General features: G+C 38.0%; 1 protein-coding gene across 3 annotated transcripts in view; it reads right to left on the bottom strand.

The window, feature by feature from the left end:
* The window catches only part of ckap5 (cytoskeleton associated protein 5), a 119,478-nt gene that overhangs the window by 33,572 nt on the left and 66,533 nt on the right, over nt 1-19,373 (bottom strand). For all 3 annotated transcript variants that reach the window (XM_060839086.1, XM_060839087.1, XM_060839085.1), the window contains 11 exons: nt 19,171-19,284; nt 17,684-17,812; nt 17,413-17,607; nt 16,484-16,604; nt 15,919-16,022; nt 11,809-11,934; nt 9,140-9,289; nt 7,010-7,213; nt 5,057-5,192; nt 4,178-4,371; nt 1,459-1,628 (listed from right to left, as the gene is read on the bottom strand). In XM_060839086.1, the coding sequence (XP_060695069.1) occupies nt 1,459-1,628; nt 4,178-4,371; nt 5,057-5,192; nt 7,010-7,213; nt 9,140-9,289; nt 11,809-11,934; nt 15,919-16,022; nt 16,484-16,604; nt 17,413-17,607; nt 17,684-17,812; nt 19,171-19,284 (1,643 nt within the window). The remainder of the gene's footprint in view (nt 1-1,458; nt 1,629-4,177; nt 4,372-5,056; nt 5,193-7,009; nt 7,214-9,139; nt 9,290-11,808; nt 11,935-15,918; nt 16,023-16,483; nt 16,605-17,412; nt 17,608-17,683; nt 17,813-19,170; nt 19,285-19,373) is intronic.

The raw sequence follows: 19,373 nt of genomic DNA, 5'->3' as shown, positions 1-19,373 counted from the left end.
TGAAACATATTCAATTCCACCAGATCACTAAAGGATAAAAGCAAAATCAACGGTTTTTAATGTTTTTGCAGTAAGATTCTTTTCCCTCTTTACTCCTTAAAAACACTAAAACAAATAATTCATAAACCTTGGTTTTGTTTCTGAACTGACTTTCTAACCTTCCAAGCTTTTCCAAGACAACGTCCATTTCTAACCTTCTCTAATGTGAAGTCTTCATGCAGACACTTCAGTTCAGTTATTTTGATACATCAACAAAACAGTGGATGCTGAAAATCCAAAATCAGAAAGAAAATGCTCAACAGGTGTGGCAATATCTGAGGAGCAGAGTTAGCATTTCAGGTTGCTACCTTTCATCAGAACAAGGCAAGTTAAGAGATGCATGGCTTTCTTTGTGGGAGGAGGGGGTTGATTGTGGTGGTGTAAGGAGAGACGAGGGATGAACAAAAAGGAAGCCTGTGATAGATAATTTATCCTACCTTCCAACCTAAGACAACCCACAAGCGCAAAGCTAGAGGTGCAGTAAACAGTTCAGGTAGCAGTTCCCAACTATGAGACAAAGTAAACTGCATTAAATGTTACTAAACTGCTGGAGAAACTCAGCAAGTCTGACAGCATCTATGGAGGCAGAAAGTGTGTTGATATTCTGCTGAGTTTTAGACCAGCTGAGTTTCTCCAGTTCTTTGGCTTTTAATTCAGATCTCCAGCATCCACAGGATTTTGCTTTTATTTAACTTTAAAAACCTAAATATTTCTCTCACCACTGAAGCTGCTAGTCCTGCTGTTTCCAGCATATTGATTTTCCAATTCTGCCCAACTCTCCAAACATTTTTTTGTAGTTCAATTCTAGCTTCTGCTTGCTAATAAAGCTTAACCCTCCTGCTGGATTTACTGGCTGGTTCCAATGGCGAAATTCATTTTTGTTTTTTTTTTAAGAAACCTCAGTGCTCTTCAGTCATGCACTTCAGTTAAAGGCCTTTAAGCATTACCTGTATCACTCACTTAGAGTATTAGTCACATCGTCAAACTCAACAACAAACTTGGTGAAATTACAAGCACTGCAATTGGAGATGCATGTCACAAGAGAGAAAAAAAAGGACGACTTCACAAGGGATTTAAGGGAAACAGAAAAAAAGAGCAGATTAGAGAAACTAATCTCCATTTGGTGGGGAGTCCAGGATAGAAGGCATGGTCAACAGTTAAGCTAAACCATTTAAGAGTGAAATTAGCAAATATTACTTCGCAGAAACCAGAGGGGTTTGGAATACCTCATCCAAAACAACAGAAGTTAAATAAGATTGTGGTAATTAAAGCTAGTTGGCAGCCAAAGATGTCAAAAGAAACGAGGAAAAGATAGACAAATAAAAACAAATTCAGCACAATCTCATTGACAAGCTCAAGGCCAAAATGTGCAAATTTGCAAACAATATTTAAACTAAACATTTGCCAGAATAAACATACTTCAATTTGGATGGCATTTCCTCACAGCCCTTGCGTGGGGCAGTTGCATTTGGATTTAGTCCTTGCGTCCTTGAAGCTTTCTCTTCTACTTGCTTGGTTGATACAGTTGATGATTTCTTAGCAGATCGTTTGATTCTTTCCTCTAACATGCTCATCTCTTTCTCAGAAAGCTAAGAAATAAAGTTCGAGGAAAGAACAACCAGTTAATTCCATAAAACCTTCCCTTGACCTAGTTTACCTAAATACTGCACATTATAAATAAAGGAATACTATAATGATTAGAATAACATTACAAAGGAGTTGTAAAGAACCACATGCTGTCCCTTTTTGGGGAAGTCACACAATGAGAGCGCACACAAGCAAAAAGAATCTCAGTTACATTCTAACAGAACTATGGTTAGGTGCAGGAAGGATGTTCTCAATGGTGGGGTAATCCAGAACCAGAGGTATCAGGGATTATGAAGTAAACTTTTTAGGACTGAGATGAAAAGAAGTTTCACCACTCAGCAAGTGGTTAGCCTGTGAAATTCATAACCACAAAAATTGGTCGACGCCAAAACATTGTATGCTTTAAAGAAGGAATAGATACAGTTCTCATGACTAAAGGGATCGAGTTATGGGGAGAGGGGATGGAGAAGACAGATGGCAGGATTAGTTTACTGATCATAATGAATGGCAGAACTGGCTTGAGAACAAATGGCCTATTCCTATATCTTTCCTCTCATAACAACTGTATCAAACGGTGTCTTTTATCTGTAATGTGTGAATGCGTATTCTGAGTTATAAGATGCATAGGTTAAGTTGAATAGCAGTAAATTACTAATACTTTTCTTCAGTAAATGCAAGGTCAAGCTGTTTTACAGTAGTCTGTAACGATGAAACACTGTTTGAATTGTTTTAGTCTTGAAAGCAGTCAGGTAAATTGATTACCTTCCTGGTTTAATTGGGTAGTTATATATTTGAGATGGTTTGTGGAACAGTGGGCTTTTAGTGTCAGCACACTCATCCCAGCTAAAATCATAACTGATTTAAATTCTTGCACTAGCAAACTGAAGGTGTTGCCAACCAAAAGTGATGGCTCAAAGTTGGACTGATCACTACTTAAAAGGCAAGACCAGAAGGAGAGAAGTTAATTCATTCTATGCTCAAGGATTAAGGAGCCAAGAGAAAGTTTGAGGATGTAGATAACAGTTTAGTTAGTTCTGATGCTTTTCGAATTTATTTGGCCAATTTGAGACCATTTCACAATTGAGGTGGCGGAATAAAATTTAAAAGCAACGAAAGAAACATTGAAGCCAACTTGCTCAATGCTCTCATTTTCATCCTTGGCTCCCCACAGTTCTGAGTTCACTCTGATCCTTTTAATGTATAGAAAGATGAAATTTTTGATACTTATCATTATCTATTATAGATTTTCTGGTTTCTGTCTCCAAGGAACTCAATTTTTCCTTCATCCAGACTCAAGTAAACTAATAGATTTACTTTTCTCCTTTGCCCTCTTCTTGATCACCCTTTTCTCATGTTTAATGCTTTCCAATGCTCAAGCATACTCTTTTTCTTAACATAAAGGCAATTTTAATTGAGCAGCATAATTAACTCATTATTTTTGTTGCATAACTGAGTATTTCTGATATTTTGCAATATTCATATTTAACATTTCATTAAACCATAGCCATCGTTTATTTAGTAACTAACTTCTTAATCTACCTTGATAAAAATTGTCCTTCAAATCTCAAAAAAAATCTTTAAAATTGAAAGCTTAGATTTGGACCTAATCATTTCACTTCCAACATAATGAGGCATTGATCCTATTATGATGCACTTTCCAAGAGGTTCTCAACTATACGAATACTAATTAAACATGCCTCATTATTAACGAGAACCAAGATAGTTTGTTCCCTACTTGGATATTCAACTTGTTATTCTGGAAAATTCTTGTCTCAAGTGCAATCCATAAACTACAATTAGGATTATATTCCAATTTGCTTTGTCCCTTATCCATCAAGATAGAAGACCTCCCCATAATTCTTTTAATTTTCTTTCTTCTAACTTCCTAATATTATTCCCAATGTTTTCTGCCCTTGCCTAGCACTTAGCTTCACCGGTACTATTGGTTTTATCTTATTACTTTCCCAGATGGAAGATTAATAACACTTAGTTATACAAGTCATTGAGATGTTTTAACAGTGTAATGGTATTATATCAATAGGTGTTGCTAGCTTTGTGTCAGTATTCCTAACTTGATTGAACTCTGCCTATTCCTGATTAAACTGTTTTTTTTTAAAACTTTACCATAAAATATTACACCACTATACATCCTTGACTTTACTCTTCGGTTTTATAGATTAATCCTTTTTTAACCCATCCTTATTAGTTCAAACTAGTGCCTTAATTATTTGATTCATTGGAACAAAACAAGTTTGAGGATTTGTTGCAATGGAACAACTCCCTGATATTTCAATTCTTGGCATCCTGCTGCAAGTATTGGGCTAAGTCTCGCAAACAAATTTTTCTTCCAGTCATCAATTTAAACCTCTTCTTGACCCTGCGTCAATTGCATGTCTTAATTAGTAACCTAGGATTAAAACTGAAGTCTCTTCACTAAATGAAACACAATCAAACATTTACTTTCACCTTGAGTTTGCCACTTTTTATACTTAACAACATAAGTTGCTAAGGAGAAAAGATTCTTTACCCAAATCTGTCACAAAACACTTACATTCCCAATCAATTTAAAAACTTGATCACCACAGATATTATAGACAGTAACCACTGTGTTTAGGGCAGCATTACGAACAGATGTATCTCGATCGCCAATCTGACTTGCAATTTCTTTCAGTGCTTTGGCTGGAGTTGGTTGGCAGACATTTAAGTCATAAACTTCAATTAAAGCACCCAGCTCTTCCAAACATTCTGAAAAATTCCAACAGCAAGACATTAGGTTCAAATGTCCCATGTTCACCTTACACCATAAAATGCATGACACACTGAGGTTGGATCATTGACCCACATTACATCTTCCAGATAGCAGATAATACTTCCATCATGCAACAGGAAGGAGGAGATGAATGTTAAGGGTGACTAGAGTGCCGATAAAAAAATTTGAATGTCGTTATGCATTGTTGTATCTGCACACACCCAGAGAAGTAGAGTGCATTCCACGGCACTCTCGAGTTGTGCACTGCAGATGGTGGATAAGTTAGGCAATGCAGGACACATCTGTGACCTGCCAGAGTCAAAGTCACACAATATGGACACAGACCCTTTGATCCAACTGGTCCATTCCTTGAGAACATCTTGGGTGAAGATAGAATTTTGCCAATTAATGTTCTGTAGGGTGTTCACACTGATATTATCATGGACAGATGTAACTACAACAGGTGGATTGGTGAGCATGAGGTCAAGTATGCTTTTGCTCACATGTTGGCTTTCAGCACATACTAGTCAGTGTAGGAGGTACCTTCTTTCAGACCTGGCCAGTGGGAAAATTACTGAGTCTTGGTGCTGGTTACCAACCTTCATAAAATTGATATAAGTTTAGGGTTTAAGTAAGGACACAAACAAAATCTCTACAGCATATTGCACATAACAAACTCACCCGCTCGCTGTTTTGAGTTTTTTGATTTCAGTCCTTCCATTACAAAACTAAACATTTTACTAGCTGGATAAACCTTGCACATCATATTCATAATGGACCGAACATCTTTACGAATGACATCTTTTGGTTCTCCAACCTAAAATGAAAAGATTCCACAGACTATTCCATTTTGTTAATTTAAACAAATGCAGTGTATATGCCATTTCTTGACTAAATTAAAACACGGTGACTTTTCAACATGAAGTATCTGATTTCAATACGTATCTGCCCACTGTACAAACTGCCCATCTTTCTCCAAGATGAACAAAGATGTGAACTTTCTGAATAAGAAGTATTTCTTACCATATATAAAAAACAGCAAAAGTATTTATTGACAATTTCTCTAGCAAAATCTGAACTCAAGCAGATTCTGAAAAATTGCTTCAAGATCCATGATCTTCCAATTCCAGCTGATGGTTGAATTTGTCCCTATCCCTTTTGAAGCAGTGAATTCCATAGATTCCCAACACTTTCAGAAAAAGGATTTCTCATCGGTTTTAAATTTACTATCCTTTATCTTTAAGCTATGACCTCTTGTTCTACATTGCCCCATATAAGGCAAAATCCATTGTGTCAACTCTCCCATAGCATTTTTTATGCTTCAATTAGATCTCTTCACATTCTTCTCAATTCCAGCTATGGAATTGTGAGAAACAGTTCAGTTGCCTGATGGAAAAACTGCCCAACTCCAGGTTATAACAACATAAGTTGTTTGGCAAGTATTGGCCTAAATTGCTCAATCTCTCTTCATAAGATAATCCTCTCATCCCTGGAATCAATCTAATGAAACTCTTCAGAATTGCCTCCAATCCTTCAAGTAAGGGGACCAAAATTGCATACAATAGTCCAGGTGCAGTCTTAGTAACACTTCACTATCTTTATACTTAATTCCTTTAGCAATGAATGCCAAAATTCCAATTATTTTATTACCTGTATCTGTATACTAACATTCTGCATTTTATGCAGGATAACCAGATTCTGCAGCACCAAAGCACACAAGTTTCTCTCCATTTAGATAAAAAGCTGTCTTAAATGCTGCCCAAAATGGATAATTTCTCACTCATCCATATCAAACTTCACCTGCCAAACTTTGGTCTGTTCACCTAACCTATTCATATCAATTGTACATTTCTTATTTCTTTATTGCAAATTACTATTTTTGTGGCATCTGCAAATATGGCCACACTACCTTCTATCCTTATGGATAAGTCATCAATATAAATTGCAAACACTTGGGGCCCAAGGACCACTCGTGGCATTCATTAGTTACATCTCACCAATTAGAAGATGACCCATTTATTCAGATTCTGCTCTGTTGGTGAGCCAATCCTCTAGACAAGCTGAAATTAATCCTAACACCAAGTGATGTTACGTGGTGTATTAACGCAGCACGTTATTAAATGTCTTCTGAAATTCTAGATATTATACTGACTGGATCCCCATTATCCACCTTGCTTGGTACATCTTCAAAGGAAATTACTCAAACGCTATTTACTCTTCATAAAATCATAGTGATCGATGGAGTGTTTCGACTTTCCAGATGCCCTGTTATTACTTCCTTAAAAATGGATTTGAATAATTTCTCAATGACAGATGTTATTGAAGTCAGTTTGTAGCTGACCCAGTTACATTTCTAGTCAATGGTATTGCTCGGATACTGCTGTTCGGTAACCATGTTGATAATACAATTGAATATTTTAGAGAAGTGGTTAGGCAAATTTCCTTGGAAATAATCAGTGCCTAATACTTGAACAACACACATTACTTGGCAGTTCAAGTTTAGATCATCTTCTCCTCTTGCTACAAGAGCATCATTTAACAACATCATCTTATTCTATAAGACTGCTTAAACTTATTAAGAGTGCCCATGCTCATTGTAAGGTTTATTTAATTAAAAAATACACAGTAATTTACCTTATTAATCAGATATGGAAGGAATGAAGATGCTTCATTATCAGTTAAATGATAATCTTCTTTACTCAGCACTGTAAATACGACTTTCAAGTATTCCAGGACTTTCATCAGTACGCTTGTGTTAGTGTCAAAAAACCGTAGGGTTAACCACTTCAGAATAAGGTCTAGGCAGGCAACAGTCCCCTCTGTTTCACTTTCCAAATGCTAAGAGAAAATAAATAATTTAAAATAGAATATTTATAGTTTGAAAATTCCATTTCCTTGAAAAACGAACATGCACACTTAAATCTCAGTCCCTGAAGGTATTTTCTTCTACAATCAAGTAACTTCTTGCCTCCTGAAACCCTGTTAGCATTCAGCTGTAATAACTTTTCTGCAAATATCTGGAATATATTTCATCAAATGAGTTGGACCAGTCAACATAATACAGTACATGCTCAAATTCAACTAAAAGCAACTTTTAAAAGCACTAAATTACTGAGTCAGAATCTACCACAAATGCAAGGAAGGCTAATGGCACGGTTTATGCAAGAGCAGCAGAAATGTCAGGTAGGAGCAGTTGCAGAGCTGAATGAGCAATTCCAGAAGATTAAAAAAAACAGCAGTGCTATTTGATTTCTCATTCATACATGCTAGTGATTTGAATGTTTTGCTAATAAACCCTCCTTCTGATTTCATCTGAAAGGAGTTTGCTCAGAATAGATTTCAAAAACCCAGAAACCAGGGTTTGGGAAACACTCTTTCTGTCTCAGTAAAGGGAAGGAATGAAAAGGACAGAGCATTAATCTAAATATTTTGCTGTGTCAAGCTTTATAGGGGAAAAGCAATCAATTTAAAAATCTGCTCCATTCTACCTTTATCTGGCACATTACATAGCAAGTTAAATAACCATTCTGTGGTTATTGGCAATGCCCTCACTTTTGTTTTCAAAAAGAATGTAAGGGAAAGTTACATACACCAACTATGAATTCTAACTTACACTTGCTAGCCTAAACTTTATATTGTGCGTTAACCAATCCAGTTCAATGTTTAGCAAGTCCAGTTTGGTCCTTAACCAAACGAAAACTTCTGACACTGCTTAATAATAAATGTTGGGTAATTTGTAGTGCTACGGATATGATCCTATAGTTCACCACCAAGTGAAATTAGTGTTACTCGGCATCGTGTGTCAGAAAATACAAACCCCACCCAGGGCAAGTAATTAAAAGACAGAGGATTGTAAAAAATAAAGGCTACTCTATTAGCATGACAACATGTGTTCGGTTCAAGATGACCAAGTCAACTTTGAGCTTAAACAAAAAAATAAATGTAGCTCAAACCATTTTTTTTTTAAGAACCAGCACATACCTGGTTACTCTGACAAGTATCAACTATCACTTTATTAGTCAAAAGCTCCCAGCTCCCCAATTTCCACAAGCAGTTATAAACAAAGCTTTGGAAATAAATTCAGGAAAACTAAAAATACACACCACATAATAATTTACACAAAGCAGAAAATAGCTAAGATTTACCCACGAATCTAAGCAAAAAAAAACCTAAGGAGTTTTAAAAGCAGTAATATGTAAAAGCACCATTCCTAGAATAAAAACAATGGGTTCTGGAAAGTTCCTTTAGCGCCTCCAAACTCTGATCAATATGAAACTGAGCAAGGTGATCTAAAAATGCCTGAAACTAGTTCAGGCTGTTGTTATTAGATGGAGACTACATCTGTACATTGCTCAGGACAGATATATTTAAAAAAACTGTGGGCACAAAAGTAATATTACTGCACAAGAACATTTCATCCTTAATATTTTACATTAACAGGTCTTTGTCAAAATGGAGAATGGCAACTCCAGGAAAAAGTTGTTCCTTGAAAAACCTAAAACAAAAGCTTATGTTCCCCTTTTGCATTAGATTTGGCACAACTGAGTTTTATTTAAATCTTAAATTTAGACAAAGACAAAAAAAAATTAATTTGAACGTTAACATTTAAATTAGATTTGTTAGTACACACCATTAAAAATAACAGTTACATCTTAAATATAAGCAGATCATCACTTCCAAATCCATCCCACCGAATAAAAATAATGTGATAATCTTGTAACAGAAACAGACAAAATTGATTTGTCCCCCTCTTTAAAAAACTACCTCTAGCAGAGTTGTTAAAGCCTTAATGTGGTGATGAAAATCAGGATGAAACATTTCATCTTGCAACCATTTGGCTACACAGTTGGACATCTGAGTCTTCAGTTGCTCTGTGTATTCATCTCGTGGTGTGGTGAAGTTCCATTTCAACACCTACATGCAAACATAAGCAAAGTTTTCAAGAATGCAAGCTTTTATTATCAATATCTCCAAGAGGAATTTTATTAGTCATGAAAAAGAACATTTTCAAAAACAAAAACAGCCGTTATTCAAGGAAGGAGAAAAGTAGGAAACTACTGGTCACTTAGGATCTGTTTTTCAATGGGGCAGATTGGGGAAGGACCACAAAGGACAGAAGAGATGCTGGAATCATCCAAGGAGCTCATCATCCAAAGAGCTCATCCAAGGAAAGTTACAAAACCATGTGACCAGGCATAGGAAATACAATTTCACTTTCACAAGACCTTAACAGAGATTTATAAAATTATGAGGGGCATGGACAGGGTAAAAAGACAAGGCCTCTTGATGGGTGTGGGAGAAATCCAAAACGAGAGGGCATAGTTTTAAGGTGAGAGAGAAGAGATGTAAAAATGGACCAAGGAGAAACTCTCTCACACAGAAGGTGGTGTGGGTATGGAATGAACTGCCAGAGGAAGTTGTGGAGGTTGCTACAACTACAACACTTAAAAGGCATCTGGATGCTTATGAATAGGAAGGGTTTAGAGGGATATGGGCCAAATCGGACTAGATTAATTTAGGATATCTAATCAGCATGGACAAGTTGGACCGAAGTGTATGTTTCCATGCTGTATATCTCTCTGACTCTAAACCATGTTGGATTCTTTTCAAAAAAAAAATCTTCAAAGCATTGTAATAAAGGCAACTGGGACACAAGGGAAACTTGTGAACGTACTGTTACTTCATTATCAAAAGCCATTTGACAAAATGTCATCATGAAAGTCACCACACAAGGCAAGACCTCTATGTTGGGTGGTACATATGCATCATTGGACAACTGTTTAACTATCAGAAAGCAGGCAGGAGACGTAAATGGTAATTTTCAGTTTGGCGAGATGGAACAAGTGGAATTCACAGAGATCAGTGGCTGCCTCAATGATTCCCAATTAAACCAATGATTTCCATGAAGGGATCAAACATTTGTGGCTATGTTTGTTTGTTAATAACAAGGATACGCAAGAAAATAAATTGTGAACAGGACATTAGAAGGGATATACAATGGAACCTCGATTATCCGAAGAAGATAGAGGTCCCGACAGAAACATTACATCAAAGAGGCGTTTCCAACACTGACTGCATCTTTTGTTTACAAATTGTTAAAAGTGAACTCAATGCTGCCGGAAGCAATTTTGAACTGATGGGAGTGCAGGCACCATCTCCAAATGACAGACCACACACACACACACACACACACACACACACACTCACTCTCTCCCCCTCCCTCCCCACACTTTCATTGAAGTTCTACACAGGCGTAACCCTAAAACCCCCTTTCCCAGATAATCTCTCCAACATTGCCCTGTACAGGGCAGAGGTGGAACCTGTCAAAAAGTTGCAGCAAAAAGTTGTGTGGTGTGCACTATTTGGAGACTCACCTCCACAAAAGACAGCAGCAGCAGTCTTGTTATTGGTGTCCAGTCCAGCTGCCCCGGAGAGGGCCTGCAGGGGATGGGGGAGGTGTTGGATGGGGCAGGGAGCGGTGTGGGATGGGGTTCAGGGCAGGTGGGGTGCAGTGGTGGACAGGCAGGGGAGCAGAGGCTCTTGCGCGCGCTGTGCTGCTGCCTAGTCTGAACAGGGAGCAGACTTTACAGAAATCTGAGCCCCCGAGGAAAGGCATTGAATTGACTGAATGAATAATCATTTATCTGAACAAAATAGTGCCTGCCTATCTTGTTCGGATAGTCAAGGTTCCTCTGTAGATAGGTTACGAGAGTGGGCATAAACTTGACAGGCGAGAGCAGAATGTGGGAAAATGCAAGCTTGTTCTTTGGCAGGTAGAATATAAAAGCAACACATTTTTTCCCTAAAGTGACATAGAAAAACAGATATTTCTGAGTCCTACTATATGAATCTCAAATTACCGTACAGGCGCAGCAAGTGATTAGGAAGGCAAATGGAATTCTGCTTTTTATTGTAAAAGGGAATGTACATCAAAGTTTTGCTTGATCTGTACGTGGCACTGAAGGGAATATAGGGGAGGTATTATGCACAATTTTGGTCTCCTTATTCAAGGAAGAATATAAATGGAAATATGTAGCCTTTACATTTGAGTTTAGAAAACAGAAACAAACAATCTTACTAAGATCCTGAGCAGCCTTTACCGGGATGGAATGATGCTTGCTGTTTTGGGGGAAGAAAGGGATAAGGTGAGGGGAGGTAATTACTCTTGGACTAAATGAGTCAGAGGTTTGAGGATCAGCAGGATGTGGAGTCGGAGACACAATCAATCAATCAGCTAACCATGACCTTACTGAATGATGGAGCAGGCTAGAGGATCTGAATGGCCTACTCCTGCTTATAAACTAATGATTACACAATGATCTACAAAGCTGATTTTATTTAGAAAAGCAGAAAAACTAACTGCTAAAGTACACAGAATGATTTCCTAAAAAGGTTAATTTAAATTAAAAGTTTAACCAAGTGCAAACTCTCACCTTTAAGGCTCTTTCATCCTTTACTCTTTGTTCTTTTGCACTGGGAATAACTATAAAGATTGGTCCCGACTTATCATCATCATCCTTAAGATTTGGTTTACTTGGCACCTTCTTACTAATTCCAGGCTGGAAAAGTAAAGATCCATTCATAATAAAACCATGACATTGACTGACTACACGCAAACAGTTTGACCAAAAAAGTGAAGGACGGAAATAAGACTGGTGCTTAGTGTTATACATTTAGATTTTTAAGTGGTACAAAAAAGCGGTGTTCCCGAACAGTGGTTAAAAAGAATAAAAAATTGAATGTAAGTACCAAATAAGGGAACAAGTGCACATTAATACAAGTTGAAAATACAAAATTTGTCACAACATACCAATTTATCACATGGATAATGGACAAGTTTGTCCTTATCCAAGACAGAATAATGAAGCCAGATTCACAATCATCAAATGTTGGGGAACACTGCAGAGTTCGAGACGTTAGGGCATGATTACTGAGTCTTCATTTACTGAAATTCAACTTCCAACTACAGCTTTGGAGGAAAATGTTTCTGCTCCCCTATCACTCCACTCACCAGCAGCAGGTAAGATTTGGAAGTGGATTCAGGCTCAGTAATTCAAATCATGTGAAGATATACAAGGATCACTGCCACATTAAATGGAAGAAGCTGAAATTTGATCTTGAAACCAAGTGGGAGGAAGAACTAGAAAATGTAACAGCAGGAAAATTTAACTATTTAAAACGTCAAACTTCAGTTGTAACAGAATAATAGTGGAAATTAGATAAGTCACAGGAAAGAATCAGATACCAGTTCACTGGATGTCAACTTTAAGGTTGAGGAAAGGAGCTGCTGAAGCAGCACAAAGACGACCATAATGCAAGAATAGAAATAAGCCATTCAGCCCATCAAGTCTGCTCCACTATTCAATGAGATCATTGCTGATCTGATAATTCTCAAATCCAATTCCTACCTTTTCCTCAACCATGGATTCTAAATCTATCCATGACAGCCTTGAATATACTTAGTGACCGAGCCTTGACATCCACCTGCAGTAAAGAACTCCACAGATTCACTGTGCTCAGAAGAAATTCCTCCTCACTATCTGAACTGTGACTCCTTATTCAGAAACTGCGCCCTCTGCTCCTAGATTCTCCCACAAGGGAAACAATCTTTCCCCATCTGTTTAATACCTGAAAAATGCTAGATAATTTCAACAAAGTTACCTCTCATTATTGTATTCCTAGAGTACAGGTCCCAATCCACTTAACGTCTCCTTCTCAGACAATCCCTCCATACCTGGGTATTCACCAAGTGAAACTTCTCTGCACGGTTTTAACGCTGGCATATCTATATTTAGATAAGGACCCCAAAACTGTTCAGTTATCCGATAGTGCCTTGCATAGATTTAGCAAAACCTCCAATTTGGTACTCAAAACATTTTCCTCTAAAACCTGAGCAGAGACAAGCACTTTCAAATACCTGTGCCCCCTGGCTTCCGGGTGTTTTCCTCCATTTTAAATAACATTTAACTACTCTATGCTTCCTGCGAAAGTGCAAAACCCACCTTTTCCCACATTATATTCCATCCACCAAACATTTACCATTTGTTTAACCTGTCTATAGATAAAATTGCCATTGTCCAAGAGGACCTCAGGGCTTGTTTCTCTTTACAGAGATGCAACTGGCTGAGAATTTAACCTGACGGGTACTATGACTCAGTAGCAAGGGGAGATCGAGAAGGAAGGATCTTCATGGTAACCTCAGCTGGTGCAGGAATTGAGCTATTGGTGTCATTAGGTCACAAGCCAGCTATCCAGCTTACTGAGCTAACCTATCTACATCCCTCTATAGATTGTAAATCATCCTCACCACTTGTTTATTTTTGTGCAAAGTTGATTGTATCCAAAGTTGGTTCCATCCAAGACATTAACATATTATAACTGTGGCACACTAGTCACTGGTTTCCACCATGACAAAATCCCCAATACCAAGTCAGTCTTTATTAATCAGATAATCCTCTACCCACGCTAATATAGTACCCTCACCACCAAGTGCTGTCATCGTATTAAGTAGCCTAACGCATCAACCTCTGAAAATCTAAATATATTACCTTTACTGCTTACCTTTTATCTGCCCTGTTTGCTATCTCCTCAAAAGAATTCCAGTAAGTTTGTCAGGCAGGATTTCTCATTTGTGACTTCCCCCATGCTGACTTGGTTTAATCACATTATGTTTTTCCAACTGTTCTATAACATCCTTTAGTTTTCCCAAAAACAGGCATTATCTGTATTTGTCTCCTTCCCTTTTTAAGTAAAAATATACTACATTAGCAGTTTTCCAATCTTCTGGGACATCTTCAGAATCAAAGGATTCCTACAAGATTACCAATGCATTCTCGGTATGGCTCTCTCTCAAATATCCTGGGATGCATTCTCTCAGGTCAAGGGAGAATTATCGGTCTTTAGACCATTAGTTTTCCGCTTGTGACTGTTATAATATTTATTTTCTCTCCTTTCTTTTATCCTTGAATATTTAGCAATCTTAGAATTCTATTAGCGCCTTTTACAGAGGAAACTGATGGAAAGCTTTTATTCAACTCCTCGGCCATTTCTAGCTCTGTCAGCCCCATTCTCTAAGGGCCTATATTCACTTGGGCTTTTTTCTTTTGTTGTTTTAAATTTAAAGCAACTCTTGCTGACCATTGATGTTGCTTGACATTTAAGCTTCAAAAGTCTAGATTAGAGTGGTGCTGGAAAAGCACAGCAGGTCAGGCAGCATCCGAGGAGCAAGAAAATCAACCTTCCTGAAGGGCTTTTGCCCGAAACGTCGATTTTCCTGCTCCTTGGATGCTGCCTGACCTGCTGCGCTTTTCCAGCACCACTAATCTAGACTCTAGTTTCCAGTATCTGCAGTCCTCACTTTTGCCTATTTAAGCTTCAAAAGTTCTGTCCCACCTCTATTTTATTCAGTCCTCTGCTGTTTTCAAAACTTGCAAAATCCTCTTTCTTACTACTCTCATCTTTGCCGCACTGAATGGAAAAAAAGACATACAATTTGATGTTATCCTTAAAATTTCCCTGGTTAACCATGGTTGACTCATCCATTCCTCGAATCCTGCTTCCTGACTGAAAATGTCAAAGCCATGAACTATTTTCTTAAACATCTGCCATCACTCAACCATCCTTGCCATTAAGCTTTCTCAGTCCCTACCAGCCAGCTCTGCTCCGATTACATACCATCATATTCAAAACCGCCTGAAACCGAGTTAGATCCATAACATTGTTCTGAGAAACTCTCAAATACTCTGAATTATTCCTCATGGCTTTCTCTGCTAATCTGACTCTCCTAATCTACATTAAGATTAAAGTCACATGATGATTAAAGCACTGCCTTTGTTTCACAGCCTCTTAATCTTCCAATTTATTATGTCTCTTATAGCTATTGTTAGGGAGTCTACCAGTATCTCTTTATTCCAACTCAAGATAATTTCTTACTACTGTCTCATCATACAAACAATGCTACTGCAACACCTTTTCCTTCCTGTCTATCCTTTCGATAGTCACATATACAGTTCAACAGAAACAAAGAAAGAGTAGGAAAACATGGTTATTTTAGATTTATTCAAAATTGAATAAAATTCCAGATGCCATTTTAGTTTGATTACTTCAGAGATTTGTTTTAACAGGCAGTGAATTACCTAGAATCATCCAGGACAGAAGAATGGAAGATCCTAGCACTGGATATGCAACTATTAGGAACCTTTCTCCTATCACCCAAAATGAATTTGTAGTGTCCACCCTGTAGTCACTTCCTTACTCATTTCCATTTTCAAATCACATATTGCTCATGCTTTTAATTAAACTTTAACAGCATTGCACGGAATTAAAATCAAATGCCTTGGTCAAAAAGTCCAGTCAAACTACAATAAGATGCATCCCATGGTGGAAGAAGCAACTCACCAACCCTCTGGAACAGGGAGAATGAGATGGGGCAGGGAGAAGGCAGCTCAAGAGAAGAGCAGTGACTAGCGGAAGAGGGATCAAAGGAAAGTCAACTGGATACCATTGAATTAAAAGCAAAACAAGTTTATAAACACGATACCCACCTTAACTTTGGCAGTAGGTCCACTTTTACTTTTCTTAGGATCATTTTTAAGTGCAACAGCATCTGTATCATCATTCATGGTGGCACTATGTGCACGCATGGAGACTGGTTAAGCAAAAGTTGATAGACATGTATAAGTGGGTATCAATAATTTCACACTTGAATATGACAGCAAATAGAAAACAGTAGATAAACTGAAAAGTAGTTTTGTAAAACCAATGCTAATCTGTTCAGATATGGGAAGAATAAGGCAGCAATTCAAAAGACTAATCTTAAAATATTTCAAAGATAGCAAAACACGCATTGATGAAAATACACAGGCGTATTAAGCATAATGGAGAAATAGTAAGGAAAGATCTGGAGAAGCAGAAACAAAATCTTTTAAATGATTAAAGCACACATCTACCAGAGAAGGTAATAAAGTATGAAACATCAAGAAAACTTTAGATAGCATTGGACAAAAAGGTGAAAAACAGAATTCATTAAAATGTAAAGATCAAATTAATTTTTGCTGTGCTAAAATCTTCACTAAACTTTGGGACTAAATACGGAGAGAAGTATCATACCTGAACTTGATGGTCGGACTGCATTGGATTTTGAAGAGGTTTTAGATGGCGCTGCCGGTTTGGCTGGCACAACAGCTTGGGCCTTCTCAAGAGCTAATACCACTTGGTCTTTTGAGGTGGGCTTAGGTAGAAAGCAATAAAAAGAAATCATGTTCAGTTATATTAATAATACAAACTCAGAATATTACACCTGAAACATTCCAATTGATTTAAATTCGTTGAGTCACTAACCAAGAACCAAACTTAGGTTACTTTTTGGACACCAAGTAAATTAAGGTATCATTTGTCAAATAACAAAGTGATAAAAATCAGAAATAATGCAAGTCGTGGTGACAATAAGGGTATACTCAAAGTCCTGGGTGAGCTCAGATGTGCATGGGAGCAAGAATCAGGGTCACTCAGGAACAGAAACAGATTCCCTACAGTGTAGAAACAGCCCTTCAGCCCTACAAGTCCATACTGACCTTCCGAAGAGCAAACCACACAGACCCATTCCCCACCCTATAATTTACCCCATGACTAATGCACCTAACCTACATATCCCTGGACACAATGGGCAGTTTAGCATGCCCAATTCACCTAATCTGCACATCTCTGGACTGTGGGAGGAAACTGACACGGGTAGAATGTGCAAACTCCACACAGACAGTGGCCCAAGTTGCATTTGAACCTGGATCCCTGGCGCTGTCAGGCAGCAGTGCTAGCCACTGAGCCACCGTGCCACCCCCGTGGCCTTGAATACTTCAAGGATAAGAGGTAGAAGATTCAAATACCTCAAACCTTACCTTATTGGTAACAGAACAAAACACATGACCATCCAATTCTGTAGGGGAAATTTAATTGTGCATAGATATCAACTTGCTTCCACTTTATGAAACAAAATCCAACATAAAAATAGCCACAATTTAAATTTTAAATTGAAAAAGTACCTTTAACTTGCCAGCAGCCCTGACCATTTTTTCATAGCCAAGATGCATCATGAACATGGGCAATGCATCTTGTGCCTTTTTTCGGACATCTCCATTTCTATCTTCCAAGCAAGAATACAGATGAGGCAAACAAAGAATGAGGTCAGAGGGCGCAGATCGTAATGTTGGTAGTTTATCTGCCAGCCAACCTAATAACTAAGCAGTAAACAACACATAAGCATTTAGTCTGATAAACATTTAACTGAAGATAAATGAATCAGCTCAGACTTGCCTCCTGCCTGAGGTAAGGATTTTCCTTCTTCAATTCCTCTGAAAGGTCTTCACCATCAAGCCATTCTTTCATACCGGTTTTCTCAATCCAAGAATTCAAAGTTGTAAGAGCTGCTGCTCGAACATTAGCCTAGGTGAAAAATATAGCCTTTCAAGTTATGACAAATTTGCAAATTAGAATTAGCTATCACATTAGTCTTTCTAGGAAACAGTTGCTGATCCAATTACCCCAGTATTATTTTTGCGTTTTATACTAACCCTCTTTAGACTAGGTTAGATTACCTACAGTATGGAGACATGCCAACAGGTCCACACTGACCCTCCGAAGAGTACCTCACCCAGACCCTTGCCCCTACCCTACACTTACCCTCGACTAATTCACCTAACGCCATGGGACAATTTAGCATGGCCAATTCACCAATTCAACTAAGATAAGATAAATTATACTAAACATGTATAAATAACTTGGTGACCGAATTTCTAAATACTGGAGAGAGTACAATAAGATATATAATTTGTATTTCTGTTATTGTCATCAGTTCACAGGATGAGATAGAAAATACATTATGCCTACTCTAACTCTTGGGAGTCAGTAGAAGTACAGACCATCAATTTCCAAGAGTCACCAAGAAATCAGAACAAAGAATGTAAAAATCTAGAACTCACTGCAACTGATAGCTGCAGGTAAACAATTTAGTTGCTTTTCAGAAGAGGTTAGATACTCAACAAATGGAGAAAGAATACAAGAAAATAACTTGCATTGACTAGCTGCATCAAATGGCATTTCACTGTAATTATGCAAATTATACACTTCATGCCTCTGAGACATGATCTCATCCCTCATCCTTTTTATGGTCTCTGGCATTGTTAAGCACACATACTACACAATCCCACCACCACCTAACCTAAACAATATCATGTTGTCTACTGTTGAGGGACCCCCTTCAATTGTTTCTACTTTCATTACCAGATGAAATATGCTGTTACAGTTAAAAGCTGGAGGCAGCAAAAGGAGCACAAGGTCAAATGGACCGGCTAAGCCAAAAAGCCTATTTCTGTGCTGTATACCCTAATACCACAGAATCCCTATTATCTGGAAAGAGGCATTTGGCCCATTGAGTCTACACTGACCATCCAAAGAACATCCCATCCAAACCCAGGTCCCCTTCCTATCCCAGTAACTCTGCATTTACCATAGCCAATTCAACTAGCCAGCACATCCCTGGACAATGTAGTATGCGTCAATCAACCCAACCTGCACATCTTTGAATTGTGGAAGGAAACCCAAGCACCACGCAGCCTCAAAGAGAATATGTAAAGTCCACACAGCCAGTCACCAAAGGCTGCCATTGAATTCCAGTCTCAGGCGCTGTATGCGCCCTACCCCTCCCCATCCAAGTTTAATTCAAAATTCAATTATAATTTCTTGAGAATGCTTAGGCCATTTGAAGTAGAACAGTCACAACTGCTTTTAACTGAACATCTTACCTTACTATCACCAAGCACGGTGATAATTGGCATACCTAGCGTTTTCACATATTGCCTAATATTCGGTCCCATAGCTGTTGCCATCTGCTGTAGGGTCACAAGTGTTTGCTGAACCTGGAGAATAAGAAAAAACAGATTCAGATCTTCCATAGGAAAGATGCAGAGACTTTGGAGAGAGTGCAAATAAAGGTTTACCCAGATCT

Source organism: Hemiscyllium ocellatum, chromosome 18, assembly GCF_020745735.1.
Source record: "Hemiscyllium ocellatum isolate sHemOce1 chromosome 18, sHemOce1.pat.X.cur, whole genome shotgun sequence".
In the NCBI taxonomy this organism is placed as follows: domain Eukaryota; kingdom Metazoa; phylum Chordata; class Chondrichthyes; order Orectolobiformes; family Hemiscylliidae; genus Hemiscyllium; species Hemiscyllium ocellatum.
The sequence above is the reverse complement of the archived record's forward strand: the minus strand, read 5'-3'. Positions and strand labels throughout refer to the sequence as shown.